Source organism: Callithrix jacchus, chromosome 8 (assembly GCF_049354715.1).
Source record: "Callithrix jacchus isolate 240 chromosome 8, calJac240_pri, whole genome shotgun sequence".
NCBI lineage: Eukaryota > Metazoa > Chordata > Mammalia > Primates > Cebidae > Callithrix > Callithrix jacchus.
The window spans coordinates 94,032,530-94,052,040 of record NC_133509.1 but is presented as its reverse complement, the minus strand read 5'-3'; the positions used below and the strand labels follow the sequence as shown (position 1 = coordinate 94,052,040).

At 39.3% G+C, this 19,511-nt stretch overlaps 1 protein-coding gene across 8 annotated transcripts in view; it reads right to left on the bottom strand.

The window, feature by feature from the left end:
• The window catches only part of DAAM1 (dishevelled associated activator of morphogenesis 1), a 189,645-nt gene that overhangs the window by 24,957 nt on the left and 145,177 nt on the right, over nt 1-19,511 (bottom strand). For 4 of the 8 annotated variants that reach the window (XM_078335038.1, XM_078335036.1, XM_078335037.1 and 1 more), the window contains 6 exons: nt 19,347-19,405; nt 15,943-16,130; nt 15,120-15,419; nt 14,703-14,810; nt 8,236-8,265; nt 6,459-6,565 (listed from right to left, as the gene is read on the bottom strand). In XM_078335038.1, the coding sequence (XP_078191164.1) occupies nt 6,459-6,565; nt 8,236-8,265; nt 14,703-14,810; nt 15,120-15,419; nt 15,943-16,130; nt 19,347-19,405 (792 nt within the window). The remainder of the gene's footprint in view (nt 1-6,458; nt 6,566-8,235; nt 8,266-14,702; nt 14,811-15,119; nt 15,420-15,942; nt 16,131-19,346; nt 19,406-19,511) is intronic. The other 4 variants (XM_078335040.1, XM_078335039.1, XM_078335041.1 and 1 more) reach the window with 1 other exon arrangement.

Genomic DNA, 19,511 nt, shown 5'->3' with positions numbered 1-19,511 from the left:
CTAATGTGGCATATTTACATGACTTGATTTGTTCTTTTCATCTATGCTCTTGAAGAAGAGTCATATTTAGGACTGGAGATAAAGACGTAAACATACAAATATAGAGAAAGAAGATGTACATATGTCACATGCAACTTTTGAAGGTAGGGCTTTGGTGTGACCCAGCTAAGGACCTCATCTTCTATTAGACTGAGCCCCAGTCTTGTCTCCAACACTGGGCCCCAGTCCTGTCTCTGACACTTCCTGGTCAGTGTGACTACAGCAAAACATTTTTATTAAGCCTCAGTTTCCTCATCTGTAAAACGGGGATAGTAATAACTACATAACTGCATCCCTGCCAAAAAAAAAAAGCATTGTGTTTGCATATGTCCACATGAGGATTAAGCAAAGTGCTTAACAAAGCTCCAGGCCATTTTTGAACACAATAAACTATATGTACGTTCTACAAGACAGACTTTTCTATACTAGAAAAACAAAGCAGCAGTACTTTTGTAACCTAAATGTTCATATGCAGCTAAGAATGCATTAAACAGTACTTAGTATGGTAATTAAGATCACTTTTCAAAGCACTGTTATATCCATTATTTCACCAGTGTTTCCTCTCTGTGTATGACATCCATTAGGCCTGGGGGTATTAAGAAGGAAATCGAAGATGCGGTCCTTAACAGTGATTATAGTCATTGGGAGAACCAGAAGATATGATGCAGCCCTCAAGACACAAAGGTGTGTAAAGCACACACTCAGCCATGGGCTTACAGGTGAAGGTGAGGGCTAAGTGAAAGTGTGCACTCAAAGGCAGTGTAAAAGAAGAGAACCCCCAGGTGAAGCTAGATGAGGCACCCCACCAAGGATGCCTCTGGCTTGTCTTTTTCTCTAGACTTGGGACATGATTTTGTTAAAACCATCCACCCTGCTATTTAAACTGAATGTTGTTTCATGTGCCATTAAGTAGAGAAGAGAAGGAAAAAATCCGGGACTCCTACAGTAATAACACCATTCTCTTCTATTTCCTGTTCTCAAACCCAAAAAAGCATCTAGGCAAAATGCGAAATTGTTCAAGCTGACAAAGAAGCCCCGTTCTATCACTTCCTCTGAGCTGTGGTGCCATCATAACCTCCACGCTGTTTCAGCCACCCTCACCCTGGTAGACTTTTTCAGATGGTTTTAGTCCTTCTTGGGACGATCTGCCTCATGAACATGTTTCCCAGAATACCAGTGTTAGAAAATCCCCCTACTTAAACAGAACAATTTAGCTGTTGGCATGGGTAAAGTATATAACAGCGGGAAAACCGAATTACAGGATCAAGGCCTCAACTGGGTAGCCCTGGATTCCAGGACACTAGAGGCCCTTGAGTCAATTTAAGTGTAAACACCATTGTGCGGCCATGCAAGGCCAAGAAACAGTAACAACAGGGAAGGCTGAAACTGCCAATGCTGAAAACCAACTGGCTGTGAAAACATCTATAATCACGAGAAGAGCTCTGCTTATAAGAAAACAAATAAACTAGTTCTGTGTCCTTTCACACCAAGTGGAAGAAACCATTTTATGGTGTAGTTCTGCTGAGTCCTTCTGTTTTGCATTTAAAAAAAAAGGAGTTGAAAATCAGAGTGAGAACAATACTTGAAGTATCAGATTTGCATTTCATTAGCTCCCCATATGGAGCACAGAACTTCTTGCTTTTGAAATTGTATATATTTATGCTCCTCAACCCCCAGAGGCTGTCTGGACTAAACACCAGCTCTAATTCAAAACAATTTTGGTTTCTCTTAATGTGGCCCACAAACAGACTGGAGACTTTAATGGCTAGTACTTAAGAAAATCTATCTGTCAACAAAACGCCATGCACGTGGCCTGTTGGATCAGACAAAGAAACCCTGTCTTAAGGGAAAGGGGAGAAAGGTACCCCACCCTCGGGGATGGTTCTACAGGTTGCAGAGTTCTTAGTATCATCTGTCATCCACAGAATCAGTCTCTAATCTCTGTAATTAATTGTTTTTAAAGTTTGGTACTGTTCTAGAGTGCTGGAGGGTGGCAACTTTTGAGACATCTACTCCAACTTTCTTTATTAGGCAGGAAATAAACCAGCCATCTTAAAATAGTATTCAACTCTAGGCTGCTCTACTCAAGTATTTCAAAAATTTGCAAAGAGAATTGGAACATCCAGGCATAACTAAGATAAGGATGGATGGCTAGATCAGCCTTAGCTCTACTTCAGTGGATTTAGGCCAAATCCCCTTACTTTAGAGTAGCTTTTTGTGGTTTACTACACCCAGGCTGCTGTGCTAAGTGAGCATCTGGAAAAAAAAGAACAGCAGAACACTTCATAAAATTGTGTTTTAGGTGGGTTCATTTTGCAATATAATCCTGCTTCCAAGTTTCTGTCTCCCCGAACCCCGCTGGAGGAGAGGTCTGTTTTAGGGAATAAAACAGAATAAATTTTAAATTGCTACATGTCACCCATACACAGTAGAAAAGTTGCTTATTCTCTGAGGACCTGAGAAATGAATTCTCTAAGATGTGCCCGTTTTACTCTCTTCCCATGAAAAGCATGGTCCCTGATGCTCTAGACTCCCCATTCAAATGCACACCTTTTAGGTCATCTCTCTGAGAGCTTCAAATGATTTGTTCAATCAGGCTGCAAATACCCTACTCACTCAGGCATGGGGAGAGTCGGCACCTCTTCCCTGCCTTGGCCTCTTTCTAACTGCCTTGCTTGGCTTCAGACAAAGCTGTGGCAGGTGCCCCTGACCAAAAGGGTCCACTGACATTTGTAAAATATAAGGAAGACCTTTAAGGCATAATCGTAAATACTGTGAACACAAATGCTCATTAAAATATAGCCCATGGAATACACCACAGGCTTTCACTGTGGTGAACTCTGGTGTAATGATGGCATTGCCAGGAAATAAATCCCTAGACAGCAAGATAAGAAATACAGAAGTTCACCAGCCTCTGGGAATGAAATAAGCTGGAAAGAAAGATAGTAAGTGTGGGAAGGTGGGAAATACTGACATTATCTTTGAAACATTCCTATTCATTGTCCCCAAGCACAAAACCAGCCTTCAAGGGCTTCTTCATCTCTCTTGAAGCTGTCCCTCAGTCATCAAGTCTCACCTGGACAACAGAGACCCTTATCTGATGGCTGCCCTGGTCCAGCTGTTAACCCCTTCTAACCTGTCCTGCGAAACCGAGAGCCCAAACTAAAAAACTTTATTAAACAAACACACGGTACCAGTTCTGATCCCATGGATACATAAACAGGACACTGACAGGGCAGTACCCATGCAGGCACCCTTCCAGGGGCTGCACACATCCTAGGTAGAATTCTCACAAGCCACTGCAGGGCTGCTACTCTCATGATCTTCATTTTACAGATGAGGAGGCTATGATGTGATCCTGGGCTGACTCATGCCCTTATAAACGCACAAGTCCTGAATCTCTGGCTCTCCTGCCTGGTTTCATTCAAACCAATTGATACTTCTCTGCCAGGATTGCAGGGCTCTCTTTACTAGCTATGCTTATGTCCCTCCCACATCTTTGCTGCTGCACGCCTCCTTGACATGGGCTTCCTGGTCTCCTCTCATCATGTAACAGTCCTTGCCTTTGAGGCCCACTTTCTACAGTAAGCCCTGCTGGCGCGCCTCCTACACAGCTGAGCTCTGTGTCCTTCAGTCAGACCAGTGTAAGCCCTGAACTGTGCACAAATCTTCTCATAGGTGTCATTTTTCTTCTCCAATCACTCACATGCTTTCAAAGGCAGCAATATTATCTTAACTTGTAGTATATCCTATGGCACTCAGCACAGTGCCAGGCAAATAAATACTCCAAAGTGATGACTAAGAAAAACAGTGTTGAACACGTTTTCATATTTCTTTCTTCTCCTTTTATGCTCCTAGCTCCTTTTGTGCATAGTAATAGATTGCCAACAAAAAGGGAAGAATGAAAAGTAAACTGCTGATTGGTTAAAAAACTAAATAAAAAATTATAAATTTGCTTAATTGTTTTCACTTTTACCACAATATGTAACATGTCATTCTGTACTTCCCTGATGAGAGAGTAGAACAATTGACCACTGAGCACAAAAGGACGTGGTACTGAACCCCCTGTGGGAGAGAAGGCTTCAGATCCTGATCAACGCGGCCAATGGCCAGCAGGTCAAATGGGACTCAAAATTACTTTGCCACACACACAACACGCTTTTTTTTTTAAAGATAGTGTCTTGCTCTGTCACTAGGCTGGAGTGCAGTGGTGGAATCTCAGCTCACTGCAACTGACGCCTCCCAGGTTAAAGCGATTCTCCTGCCTCAACCTCTCCTGAGTAGCTGGGACTACAGGTGCGTACCACCACGCCCAGCTAATTTTTGTATTTTTAGTAGAGACGGGGTTTCAACACATTGGCCAGGTTGGTCCTTAACTCCTGATCTCAACACGCTTTTTGTGCTCACTGTAATAACACATCCACTAAACTGAATTTTAATTGATAATCTGACAGATATGAGGCCAGTTTAAAACTGTCTTAAGATAGTTTACATACATTCAAGTTCTAAGTCACCTCAAAAGTGTTAGCGCCTAAGGTTACAAGGGAATTACATACCACAAATATGAACTAATCCCCTCAATAATAGAATGGGAAATTTGCCAGAAAGAGATGTAACCTTATCTATATCTAGTTTAATTACCTTGGTTGATACTTAGTACTACTGAATAATCTGTCGATGAGGAACGAGGCCACGGTTTTCACTCTAAAGGCATTTCAACACTATAGAAATTCTGTGACTGCTCCCTTTGCCAAGTGTTTTAAAGCATTCATCTGGATGGTACAAGCATAAAATATAGAGAGAAATTCTAGGATGTAAAAAAAATCCCCACAATTTTCCCCAAATTAATTTAATTTTGCTATTAGAAATACTACTTATAAAAAGGTAACAAAGCGAACTGTTTACACTGTACAGCAGTCTTCCCTTATTGGAGGGTGATATGTTCCACGACCCCTCAGTGGAGGCCTGAATCTGTAGATAGTACTGACCCTTACACAGACTATGTTTTTTTTCCCCTATATGTACATACCAATGATAGTTTAATTTATAAATCAGGCACAGTGAGAGATCAATCATAACTAAAAATAAAATAGAACAATTACAACAAAATATTATAATAAAGGTTATGTGAATGCAGTTTATTTCCAAATATCTTATTGTACTAGACCATGAATAACTACAGAAAGTGAAACTGTGGATAAGGGGTGGGGGTTACTGTAAAAGAAAAATAAGTTGACCTTCAAATTATTTTCAGTGGTGTCTTCCTAAAGCAGATAGATATTTTATCTAACCTTAGCATAGTTCAGAATAAATACGGGGTCTGGTTACTTACACAGCTTTCAGCCACAGGCAGAAATAAAATGCTAACGGGATGGTTCGGGTTACCTCACTAGTTGCATTAAAATTCAAAGATCTCACTAAGGTTCAATTTCTCTTCACTGAAAGAAACATTTGCTCCCTGAAGTAATACATATCTCGTTAAGAATCAACTTCCATGATGAAAACCAAGCAGCAGCTCTTTGTGTTAAAAGAAATTCATTCTAAGTACATTGAAATAATAAGGACTACTACTTTCCCTCTCTTCATTCTCCCTGAAAAAGAAGTCACCTTATACCAGCCTCAATGCATATGCAACATTCCTTCCAGAATGTAACTTATCTTTAAAGCCCCAACATGTAAGATTCTTTATATCTTCACTCACTCCCTAAGTGTTAGGTGTCTTTGCCTAACATGAAAGTTCCTTTTAGAGGAAAGAAGAAACTAGATAAAGAAAAGCTATTTGACATCCCCAGAACAACCTGACAACATTGCCCGAAGCTGCAATCAGATTTCAGGCTCCCAAATTTCCTTTCTTCTTTTCAAGTTCCAAGGCTGTGATGGTTCACTAATTATGAGAAAGATTTCTGAACAGGGCTGAACTGGAAAAATTAGCATTTCATGGAGGTTTGAAATTTACATATCCTTTTAGCCATAAAAATGCTCAAAAAGAGCATGAAATCATATAACCTTGATATGTAAAAAGGTGACTTTAGAAAGCAAAATAAAACAGAGCCTTCATCTGTTGGTCCTGATTCTGTGACAGTGCTACCAAATGACCAAAATATCTCTAAGGCCAAGAAGTGTAAATAAAAGTCAAGTCCATTTTACAGGTTTTCTGGGAAGAAAAGATTGACTTAAGATGTTCTGCTTTTAAATTTAGAGGTCTGTGGAAATTAAGCTTTGAGAAAGAAGGCATTCAGCTCTGATATGTTCTGCTAGGGAAAGTCAGCACCAAGAGCTGTTCTCATTTTAACAGAAGGGAATCCAAGGAACTGTACCTCAGCAGAGTACAATTAAAACAAAATCACTAACATGTGGTTTTGAGCCACAGAATGGAAATGTTGGGCCTACTAGGAATGTTTATTCAACATCAACAATACCTCGATAGAAGAATGTTGCAATTCTGAGCTCTCCGACCATCAATCACCGAAAGCTCTTTGACTTTAAGTTTGGAACTCAGAGTGTCATCAATGGCATCTGCTTCTTTCTGTAAAGAGCACGAAAGAAATCCATCAAAGTCCAACAGGGACATTCAGACTTCAGACACACACTTTCCTTTACATTTTTGTTCACACACACATTACACACACTCTACACATACACACACGAGCAAAGCTGAGATGGTGAGGTGGGGAGTGTGGAGAGATGGTGGAATTGAAACAAAGGTTACAGTCTAGTTGGTAAAAGGAAATAATAAGAAAAGCTGACCACCCACATTTGAAAAAGCATTATTTGGAAGAACAAAGTGCTTCTAAGTTGAAGATGCTAAATGTGCATAAATTATCAGTGAGTGGTGCCCTCCTTTTGTCCCCCAAATTCCTATGGATTGCAGACAGAAGAACTGTCACTATGAATCAGGCTCAGCTGAGGCTTGCCATTGCCTGTCCAGCCATTTGCAAGGCCCATTCACCCCAGAACCATTTGCAACCTGAGCACTCAAAAAAGCTAAACGATAAAACCTCTCAAACATCTTCATGTACAGCAGGAAGCTCCAAAAGCCAGACGGTACCCTTCATTACCCTGGAGCCTGATGGACAATGGGAACAGGCAGTTTGAGGCATGAGTTCAGTTACTTACACTAACAATAAAACACTACTTTCATATTCTGTTGCTGTACAGAAATCTGTAAGCTACGATGGCCAGTTATAATTTTAGGTGGAACAAACAAAAGTTATATTTAACATACTTTTAGAGTAAACTGAGCAACAGGAGTATCAGTAATAATAAAAAGGTTGAGGCTACGTTGATAAATATCAAGTCTGATTTCATTAGCAGAGAGGATCAATTGAAAAGTAGATTACCACATTTTAAAAATGTAAGAAAACTGATTATTAAGTAGCTCTTTCTTTTGCAAAATTGTATGTACACTTTACACAAAGATGAAGAATCTTAGGTGAATTCTTCATTCAACTTACCTACAAAGTTTTCTCATTGGATGAGGGGATTGAATTAAAGTGGTATTTCTAAAGTCTGTTTAAGCTCTAAAAATTCTATGTACTTTCCTACTAAGCCTTATGAATTTATGGAGAACATCAAACATTATCAGTTCTACAAACTACTAAATCTTAGACCAGACTGCTGTTTTTAACATGAGTCTGTACTACTGTTTAAATTTTAGAGTTTAAAAAGAAAATGAATTTGGAGTGACGTGACTGCAATCTGGCTTGCTCAGATGCTAAACGTATTGAGCATCTAAATTCAACTACAGCCTATGCAATCTGTAAATACTTGATTACTATCAGAAGACAATAGCCCAAGTCTTATACACACCATCAAGCCTTTTTCAAATATTTCCCATCCAAGAATTAGGAGGGAAAAAAATCAAACAATTACATAAATTGTTATGCCAATAACGGTAGCATTAAAAAAAGTAAGGAAACCAAAGAGCTCTAGAACTGTGTAATAGTTTGGAAAACAAAGGCAATATGAAATTTATAATATGGGGCACTATGTGATCAAATGTCAACTGTCTCGTGCTAAAATTCCAGGCGAACCTCTAGATATTCATTTAAGAGTTGAAATCCAAAGTGGAGTTTCCTAGGCATTAGATTACACTAGTTAAAAAACAAAAACAAAATCCTGGATAACGAAGAGATTTCAAGCTTACAGTGAGCCAAGGAGTTATATTAAGCAAGCTTTAGGTAGTAGCTCACTTACCTGCTTGGAGTTACTGTTCACAAAGAAATCCTACAGCCATGGCAGAGGCATGGAAAAGGCAAATCAGATACATGCAGTTCAGAAATCACAGCAACAAATGGGGAAAAGTCAAAGCAGTCAAGGAAATAAGTGATGTAGTGTAAGAGATCATCAGTGAGAGTTGATGAAGATGAGAAAGTTTGGCTGAATACCGTGAAGAGCACAATACTAAGCATTCAGGGTAGAGAAAGACGATGACATTTGCTGTACCCAATTTTCAATGGGGGAAAATCAAATTCAGAAAAGACAGGGCTTAAAACACCCCAGAAAGACCCAAGCTGGGAAAGGAACAAATCCTCTTTGAAATGACCACTAGCTCCATTTACTCAACATGATGATTTTTACTTGAAGCAGAATATCAATCAATTCCATTAACTTGAGGAAACTATTCCTACTGTTAATAGCAAAAAAAAAAAAAAAGGCACTTTTTTGATGGAAATAATCTCCTGTCATCTTGTGTTATAAGAAGGATTGAGGAAAGACAGGTCGAACAACTCAAGTCAGTAATATTAACCCTCAGCACCCCTATAAAGTCCAAATAATACCCATAGGTGCTACAGGTAGGTATGAGGAAAAAGAACATGCAATTAAGAGAAAATCAGTGGTTCGTGTGCTGTGCAGCCACTGGTGGCCCTGTCTTAACTGCCTCAGGGCTGTTCAAGCATACAAGGTCAACAGTCTCTTCTGGAAATAGTTTTTAGAAAAGACTTGGAGTGAAAAAGGCAACGAAGAAGAAACTGACATGCTATGAGAAAGTTACAGCATACGTCTCATATTTTTGCAATGCTGAAATGAGTAAGGCTTCATTGTGCAAAACACGCCCCAGTTTTTGGGCCAACAGCTTGCACAACCAGCATTTGCTCAGCAGATTCCTTAAGGTTTCATTGGTCTCGGCAGCACTGCCAAGGCCAATTTTACACAGATGAGCTGTTTCACATAATTCCTCTAGTGGGAAACAGAGTGTGTCCTCCCCTTACTCTAGCCATACAAGGAGGGACTGCTTTTCTAGAAAGGCGTGTAAAAAACAATGAATACTCCTCCTCTGATATCCCAGTTTTCTTTTGTCTCTGTTATAACTGCCAAGTTATCTACTCTGAAGCTCCTTGGGACTCTTCCTGTAAAAGCAGTTTCCTTTCAAGGGCAAAAAAGACTATGGTGAAGTGAACTCCATGAGGTCATCTTAACCTATTTTTTTTCTCTTAAAGAGAGAGTTGGTAGTTAAACTTAGATTCTGCTCTCACTTTCTGACCCTCAAAGAAGAAACATTTTTGAAGTTCACTGGCAACTCATCCTATTTTCTAAGTTCCCAATGTCAGCAAATTAAGACTTCTGACCTCTAGTGTAGAGGACTGTGGAATCAGACAACTGTTATTTACTGGGTGTGGGGCTTGGGGCTCAGTCTGTCTGTCTGTAAAATGGAGTTAATTAACAACTGATTGGTGTGACGATTAAACATGACAATCATGTAATGCGTTTTGTATAGTACCTAATATACTGTATGAGCTCAATACTTGGAAGCTACAATGATACAATTATTTCATCTTTCAAGCTGATGATTAAGTCAATTTATTCCCCTTTTGCTCTGCTTTCAGTTGAGCTAGAAAAACAGCTGGTCGAGATCTCCCATTTGTAACCAGCACCAGCAGTAAGTATAATAGTTAATAATCACATAATATATTTAATCTTTCTAGAGGAGAGGATAAAGAATGCCATGCAAGAGTTTCTTCAGTTATTAGCCTAAAGATTCAACTTCTTTAAAAGTCCTTTACTTGGCACATTAGAAATAAAATCATAAAGCTTATAAGTTTCATTGAAAGGGGCATGTTAGAAATAACGATGCTTCCAAGACTATTTCAAGGTAAGTTTACATTCTTTTTGAAACCTTATTCACTCAAATATGAGACGGAAATAACAAAAGATATTTCTAATTGGCTTGGGTCAAATGTGGTAGAATCACTTATTTCTGGCTTCACCTAACAGGATATCTGGTTTTTCCAGGCAACTTTTGGCATAAAGCTTAGGGCTTGGAGTATAAATAGGAAGTTGGGACTTGCATTTTCAGGAAGCAGTGCTGATAGTGCTGTAGATTGAATTCCACAATGGAATAATGACTCAACACTTCACAAATAATCATAACTCTTACATGATTGGTTTTTAATCATTTTGAGATAGACTTCTGTCAATCTGGTAAAAATTATGGATCCCTATCCAGAAAAATTCATACCCTATATTTATATAAAACCCTGCACTTGATTAACCCTTACCATGAAGCCTAGTTATACAACTTACACTTGGTCTTAAGAAATATTTATAATTCTCTCTTCCGTCTTCATGTGCCATGGCTAAGGATCAAGCTTATTTAAATAAATATCTTAAATCTTAAAATTTTTCAATATGAAAATTAGATATAGGAAGAAAAATTGTAAAGAGAATAAAAAATGAAAATTCTTTGATAATTTGTAAAAAATCAGAAGATATCATTGAGTGCTCTAAATGGAACCCCCAAAATGTCTTATGCATTACACATAAGCAGGAGAGGTTCGATTTCAGAGCCTGGGACCACAGTTATTCTTTGTTCCTAACCCAGAGCAGAAGCTTTGAAGTTTGACAATGTGATGACAATAGGATCCTTAAGGAAGGGCTGTCCTCAAGCAAAGACCAGGGGGAAGGAAGAGATAGTGAGTTGTGAATTGGTTGCTACAGAGATATGACTCCCTTTAGGTAAATGTAGTACCTTTAGCTCATTTCGCCTCTATTCAATTGTATAGAGAGAAATGAATTTATAGAATTTACGGATGAAAATTTCCCATAAAACAGAGATGAATATTGTTTAATTGTATCTGAAAAGTATAGCTATGCAATGTGCTACATTATGTATTTAAATAAGTCTTTTGTGGCTGACCTGGAAATCATGTGTAATATAGTTTCAACGAGAAAAAGAGGTCCTGAGATTCCAGAAATTGACTTTCCAATGAACTTTTGGAATGTGAGTGGAAAATAACTACTAGATCCCATTTCACATGGCACATAAGCTTACATAATCAGCTCAGCACACCGTTGATATCCGCACTGAACAGAACATTCTGAATAGGAGCAGTCTTGTTCTTAAAGCTGGAGTTAAAGAAAATCCTATACAAAGTCTGACATTTATAATGAATAAAAACCGTGGGGAAGAACAAAGTGAAACTGAGAATTATGTCCTTTTGGAGTCCCTAAATACACACCAAGCCATGTTTCTATTACCTATAAAATATGAATAGTATCTACTCATAGAGCTGGGGGTGAGCGTTAAGGGAAAAAATAAGTATAAGAGCTCCTTGAGAACTAAATCTTAAGGTTGACGAGATTGGGAACTGTGTATATCATACTCAGCATCAGGAATGTAATAGAGGCTTAATATTATGATCGTGTAGTTCATATTACAGTTATTTACAGATTTTCCTCATCTCTGCTTTTATAGTCTGAGTTACACTGTGGGCCTGTGCAAAAGTTTAATACATTTTTCATCCTTTGAAGTACTTTGTATACAAAGTAGACAATATATGTTCTGATTTTGATTCCTCACATCAACTGGATATAGTTTATGTACCTAAGTGTATGCATATATATATGTATGTGGGTGTGGGTGTGTCTGCATATACATGTGTGTTTGTATATATTCCCTAAGTGCCATTTCTCAGTATTCATCTAAATTATACTAATCTGATATTACTGAAATTTTTCCAAAATCTTCCTCTGTGCAGGGTTCCTGTTGCATGCATCCATAGTATTCATGTGTTCCTTTGCCTATCTGAGAATTGTATCTAGCCAAACAACTGGCTGAAGTCTAGAGTTTGAACAGAGTGTCATGACTCTGGAAGGAGGAAAAGAGGAGACACCATGGAAAAAAATAGGTCCTCAGTATTCATTTGGGAGTAGAAAAGGGAGCAGTTCAAGTGAATCATACAATGCACTGCCAAGACTGAGATGAAAACGCATAGGTCTTGAGTGTTTCCATTGGTCGTGAGATAAAGGGACATTCAATGACAGGCACTCCATTTCCTTTACAGTGTCCTACATATTCCAACTAAAGTGTCCACATCTTTGGATTTTCTATCAGAATTCAGTGAATTCAATAAAATGGTTCAAATTATCCTTATTTAGAAAATATACTTATGGTTTAAAAGTTCTCATCTCAAATTCTTGTACCAAAAGGGTAAACACACTTGAACTACTCAAGCTGATCAGGTATGCTGAAATTTTTCTTCAGGAAGTGCTATTGAAAATACGGTCACAACTGATTCTACTTGCCGGTCTACTTAGTGTTAAGTACAACTGAAATGTTCTGGACTCTCCTGACTGGAATGCCTACTGATTACTTAAACAGTGTTGGTTGCTAGGAGACAATTACCCAATTGCTAGGCTTTCTGCAATCTTGTCTCCCAGAGCTCTTGAGAACTGTCCACATATTTGTCCCACAGCATTTTGGCAGCATCCTTCTGCACCTTCTGCTGAAAGCCAGTTAATTATGAGTCTTGTAAACTTAGGTCTTTCAACCACCTGCCTTTATAATAAATGCAACCCACATGCTTGGACTTGAGTAGCATCATTTGGAATAACTGCTGCTTTTCCTTCCTTTCATTTACTTCTCTACGATTCTCAAGTCTTCACATTAGGCAATCACCAAGGACCAGTATCAGTGATCAAAACTGAAGTGGGAAAGCAATGGGGCATATAACCAGGTTAGAAGATGATTTGAATTACCAGGAAATTTGCTAAAATGCCTCTAGATTTCACGTAAAGGCTAGGGAGACACCTTCTCAGGACAACAGACAGAGAAAGAGGTGGCATGTTGCAGCCAATCAGGAATGAGTCTGGTCACAGTCCCTGCCACATGAGGACTCTAAAGACAACTTTTGTCCTTTGAAAGATAAGTTGTTTTGCTTTCTATTGGCCAATGCCTCATCTTCATTGTGTTTTTTCATTTTCCCTTATTTGGTTGTATAACATTGCCCATGTTTCCGTTCCTACTTACGGTAGGGGTGGGCAGCTGAGGGCTCCTGTTTTAAGTGTTCATGTCACCATGGCAGGCAACCACCTCTATTTTTGTATTTTATTAAACTGGCATAAAAGGCATTGCAGAAAGCTTTCCCTTTCTTAAGGAAAAATATTCACTTAAATATTGGATTTTTTTCCCCATTTCAGATGCATCAAAGGCTATTTTGAAAAAACAAAATGAAACAAAAAAACCCTTAGTTTTTGTTTCTCCCCCCAAGGCCATCTACTCTTTTGGTGCTCAGTATTTCTTTCCTGATACACTCTTTCTTGGGGACTTAGCCAAGGAAACCAGCTAGGAAGTCTGCTGCTTGTTTAAGGATGCTCCACCCATGATTAATCTGGGAGTTAAGGGCCTCTCAGTGAAGCCCAAGGAAAGCCCCTGTAAGATGCCCAGCATTCGTGTGTTCCTGTTTAGGATGAACTCTGCTCTCTCCATCACTCCTCGCCTTCAGACAACTTAAGAATCTTTCTTCTCACACGACAAGATTCAAGTTTTCTCTTCTCAAGTCTTTGATTATTTGGGATCCTACTCCACCTTTTCTTTTTTCTTCTGAAACTCTCCAGACGTGGCCACTTTGCTGTGTTCTGTTCTGGTCTAACTTTAAGAGGCTCGACCACGATGCCCTCTTGAAGAACAAGAGGTACCACGCAGATGTGCCTGGGCTCACACAGTGATGCTGACTAGTTGGCCCTGTCAATGTGGAGTGCCAGCAGGCACCAAATCACATGGTTTTGCCACTATTACAAAAGCTTTGCTCACATTTCAGTAGCTTCTCTGGTCGTATCTGTACCATTGACATCTCCCCACTTGCTCAGGCTTTACAACCCCACTTCTGTTCATGACATACAGTAAAAACTCCTAAGTTCCATCTACCGGCCAAATTAGAGTCATTAAAAAACCTCTGTATGTCTAAAAATTCCATCCATTTCACAAAGCATTCTGCTTCAAATGGTAACCATTTGATAAGTATTTTTTAAAAATTCAGATAAACCAAAATAGTTTTACATATAAACACTGTGGGGTGACAACTGAAGTTATTTAACTCTTCTACTAACATTTTCTCCTGGTGACCCGTTTTGACTAAATACAAGTGATAGCATACAAAACTCTACACCAACAGAGCCAAGGTCTTAGACATACACCAGATATTAAACTCCCTAACAAGGAGCTTATATACCTTCAACTGTTCACATACAACTGACAGTCACTTGGACACAGATGTGGACGTGCACAACCATGCTGCTCTGCAGAAACATATCAGGGTAGATCCAACAGCCAAGAACTCATATGTGCCTGTCACATCATGGCCATGGCTGATGGGCCAGCGATCATGCATGGATAAGACATGATTTTTCTACTTTTTTGGTATCCGGAGGGCATATGCTGTTACCTGCTGTCTTTGATAGGCAGAGAAGGTTCTTTCCAGGTCTTCAAGATCTAGAAGTTTGAAGACTTTTGTATCATCAATTTCGGTCCATACTGTTCCTTCCAGTTTGTTCTAGAAACATCAAGGTAATAACTGCTATGGTTTACAGTTATACATAAAAAGAACAGGCACCGCTATTCTTTAAAAAGTGCTTCTATCCCAAATTTTTCAGTCTACCAGACACTCAAAGTGAGCAGGGTTTCAAACAATGTGTCCTTTCTTTCAGAAGCTTTATCACTTAAATATCTGAGCTAGTGAGAACCCTGAGTCCACACTAGAAAATGAAATCATTTAACAGCCAAGGCTGTTTTCCCTTTCAGTGACAACACAATGAGCTGCTAATGCTATCCATTAGAGGGAAAATTGGAGCAAATGGCTTACCTCAGGCAGTTTAGACCAGTTGAAGGATTTCAGGGCATTTGCGGGCTGAGGAATGTTTTTCTTCTTGAGTGCCAAGCCCATTGGAGCACCAGGAGGTGGCATGATTCCCCCTAAGGGAGGAGGCCCTGGGGGAGGAGGAGGGCCACCTGGAGGGAGGGGAGGTGGTGGAGGGGGAAGCATCCCACCTGGTAGAGGTGGGGGCGGTGGGGGAGGAAGGAGAGATCCAGGTACAGAGGAGGGAAAGGGCCCTCCTGGGGCTCCAGGTGAGGGTCCACCTGGGATTGAAGCACAGACGGCCCTCTGAAAAGATAAAAATAGGAAAAGAAAAGATCAATGGAAGAAGTAAATTCATTGAATGACTTGAGAGTCTGTAACTTTGCCTAAGATGTGTATGATAGAGAAATTCACACTTCTGAGAATGTTTAAAGGATCGGTAAAGTTGAATGGACTTTTTTGGGCCTTCATGGACTCCACTGCATCAACCTTTTGTATTTGACACCCAAGTACTTGTCTGGGATGCATTCACATCTTTCTCACTTCTTGCACCATCACAGAAAGTGTGATTTTCATGAAGTCAGTTTTCACTTTAAGAAGCTAATACAATTTCCTTTGCTCTTAGATTAGTACAGTATTCTTACATGCACAGCCCCCAAATACCTCAGCTGCCTACATGACAGCAGAGGGAGTGAGTCTCCTAACTGTGATTAATCATGAGCCATTTCAGATTTTGCTCCCCCAGTATGAAGTTGTCTACTTAAGGGTGAAGGGCGCTAGGGTCAGTGAGGCCTTGGCAGCTGCCTGTGAGCTGAGCGGAAGACCTCACCCTGCTGAGCTCATGGAGCTGTGCTGTGAGGTCCGCCACCTGCTGCTTGACTTGCTTATGCTCAGTAGTCTCCTTTTCAAGTTTCTCTTTCATTTTATTTAAGGTCTGCATCATCTCTTCCTTCTCTTGAGTCTTGGCATCACATTCTCGTTCTTTCTTTTCCAGTTTCTGTTGTAGCTCATTGTGCTCTACACATGAAAACAATTGGACATGAAAACAGGAGAGTCTTCAAAGCTGAAGCATTTTCTCTAAAAAAAAAGATTGACTGAGGATGATGGCAGAGATTATGAGGATCTTTATTAGGTAAATATTATTCCTCTTCTCCATCAAAGGGAGCAACTCAAGGGCTAAATGATGTTTGTGCTTGGAGTGGGCTTCGGATGAACAACGTTATTAACTGTGTTCTGTAAAGAAGAGACTCTACACTCAGAGTTCTAAGCGTAAAACAAAAGTTTGAGTGATTACTGGTGGAGGAGAATGGTACCAAAGTTCATTCAGAATCTTGTCATGAAAATGGTCCTTTAGCAATACCAGGAAAAAACAAATATTCAAATGGCCTCTTTTCACAAATTAGAAATAAGACAAAGAGAAGTTCAGCTTTGATGAGTTAGGTTTGCCAGCTCACCTCCACCAGGAGAAGGGCTGGAAGGGAGGGTCTCATGTGTGAGGAAGAGCTGCTGCCAGACCCATGGTTTGTCCCAAGTGGGAGTCATTTCTCCCCTCTCCACTCAGAAGGCTACTTGATGTATTTTATGCTTTCAGTAAACAATTATTAAGACATGTGAAAGCAAATGTTATCATCTCAGTATTAAATATCCTAAAGGGAGTGGTGTCAGCAGAATGCTAGAATCATGGTAATACGGAGGAGAAAATTATTGACTCTCAGCTGTAGTTTTACTGGCTTCCTCAATCCCGCTATAATAAAACAGCGCACATTCAGCATAATGCGTATTCACATTGCCAATGGATATAAGCTTGCTGACAGGAGTGATGAGTTCTGGGAAAGAGAACTAACGAAGTTTAGGCTGTGGATTTTTACTTCAAATACGTGGCCCTAATTCCTATTCTTTTTATATTAGTAAATCCAGTAGAGGTATAACCCACTGGGGCAAAACTATGCTAATAGAGCTAGTCTCTATTTCTGAATTTGATAACACACTTAAATTCTTGTTTTATCTTGTTTTATTCTCTCTCCTGAGTTCCCCAAAATCAGAGTTTATAGAGAGGAGTTCAAGCCACTAAAATCCCTGGGTTTTGCCAGCCTTGGAATTAAAATAACCAGCAATCCACTTCTACCACTCTGTGGTTGCTTCCCTAACATCTCCAGAAATATATCTAAAAATGACTTCACTATGTCCCATTTTCCTTCTTTTATCTCCATTTCATTCTTCCTTTACAATTTCAGGACTAGAAACTTGCCTTCCTCTCACTGAGGGTTGGCTGTGCCTCAGAATTATCCGAGAAGTCTTAACATTTCAAGACTTCCCAGACATTATTCCAAGAAGTCTATCTTGTAGGTAGGCAAAAGGGCTTGGGAATGTGCAGTAGTTAAATGATCCTTAGATGATCATGATGTATGCCAGGTTGGAAGCTCCAACCTAAAGGACTCTCTTCACAAATGGTACCTGTTTACCACCTAGTCACTAAGCTTTTATTGAGCACTCCCTGGGTGTGCTGCCCTAAAGAGAATTCTCCCCAAATATTCTCTACCTTTTAGGTCCATAGAACTTCTGTCTCCTTATTGCCTTTGTCATTGGACTACTTACTATGTGCCCTCTTTAATACAATTTTGTCACCTGAAGCTTTCAGGAAAAAAATTAACATTTAACTATAATCTTTCCTCTTTTAGACTCTACCCATGACTATACCTTAAAACATTAAAATAACTCGTTCCTCCCACTGACATTGGAGATTTTCTTTTGCATCATCTCAGCCACCTAAATCCTGCAACAATGGCTATCATTTGTTGTGCAGGTAGCATGTGCCTTACAGTACGCTAATGTTCTTATATTGGTTGTGTCATTTAATCTTCACAATCACATTGTGAGTTAGGGTTAATTCTCAGGTTGCAAAGTTAGGAGACTAGGGGAGAAGAGAGGACATGACTTAGCTCATCCACACAGTGAGTGAGGGGGAGAGTTGAAAATCAGATCCAGAACTCAGCACAGTGCCTGACATACAGGCATTCAACAGGTATTATTCACTGAATGAATGAATGAATGAATGAATGAAAGCTTACATCCTAAGTGCTCTCCTCAGCTTGCACACTTGAGTCTCTATACTCTAGAGTGTATTCCTAAAATATCCACTGGTTGACCATTTTTCTCTTTGGTTTAATCTCTTTACCCTGATTTTTAGTCAATGTTTCTATTTTTGTAGCAGGTTCTGAAATTTATTTTTTAAAATGCATGTGCAGTATCACTTATTTGAGAGCAACCTGAATACATATGAGAAACTTGTAACATAAAAGTACTTAGTTCACATTTGGTATTTTCTGGTATCAGTTATGGCTCTGCTTTTCTGCTCAGTGGAAACATGATGAGAGAAAGGAAATGCTTAAGCATCTCTTGGACCTGCTTTTCAGCACATTAAATATTGGGGTGAGTGCTATTCAGTTTCATTGGCTGTGGGTGAATAACTTGGACAAGGAAAAGGAAGTCAGTTAACGAGTATGGTGAGAGCATAGTGGCTGGCAGTACAATTGTTTCCACAAAGGCGGCAACTTCAATTTGCTAATATTTTAAAACAGGAAGGAAAATGATATACATTTCTCCGTATGGCTAACACAGTGATGGACATAAATGTCTCTCCTGTCATTTGATGCTGAGAGATAATATCAAAAACATATTCAAACTATACACTAACAGCTGGTCAGCTCATGATTCATAACACATATCTCAGCAATGGTCACTGATTTTCTAAATGACTTCTTTTTTTGTTTTTTACAACTGGTACCAAGTCAAAGTCACAGAGAGAACTGGGTTATTGAAACCAAGTGACCTGTTCTTCTCTTTTAAAATTTTGGATAATCCCTCATGTGCCTTATTGTATTTCTTAAAAAACCCAGTAAGCTTTAAAGAGCCATTATGGAGTAAGGGAAGGCTTTGGATTATTAGTAGTTAAGAAAATTTGATTTAATGAATACTGAACAGCAAATGCTATAAGCTTTTCAAAACATTTATGTGATTATAATAAAAGGAAAAAATACTTGAGAATCAGCATGACAACTAAAATACTCGATTTAAGAAACCCAGTGCAAATGCCCTTAAAAGACGGAAAAAGGTAGGCTGCTTGAACCAAAGTCAACAAGAAACATCAATGTAAATTTCCAAAATATATGGAAATCAAGGTCACCCAGTAACCAACAGCACAGCCTCTTCACTTGTTAGGGCATCATCATTTACCTTTTCTCATTTTTTCCGCTTGTTCTTTCCACTGCTTAACTTCATTTTCATTAACCAACCTGTGTAAGAGTTCAAGGAGCATTTATTACAAAAAATATAAAAGGTCCACTGTAAACTGCATTCTCCCTAGGTACAAAAATAGTCTACTGCAGAGAAAATTCTCAG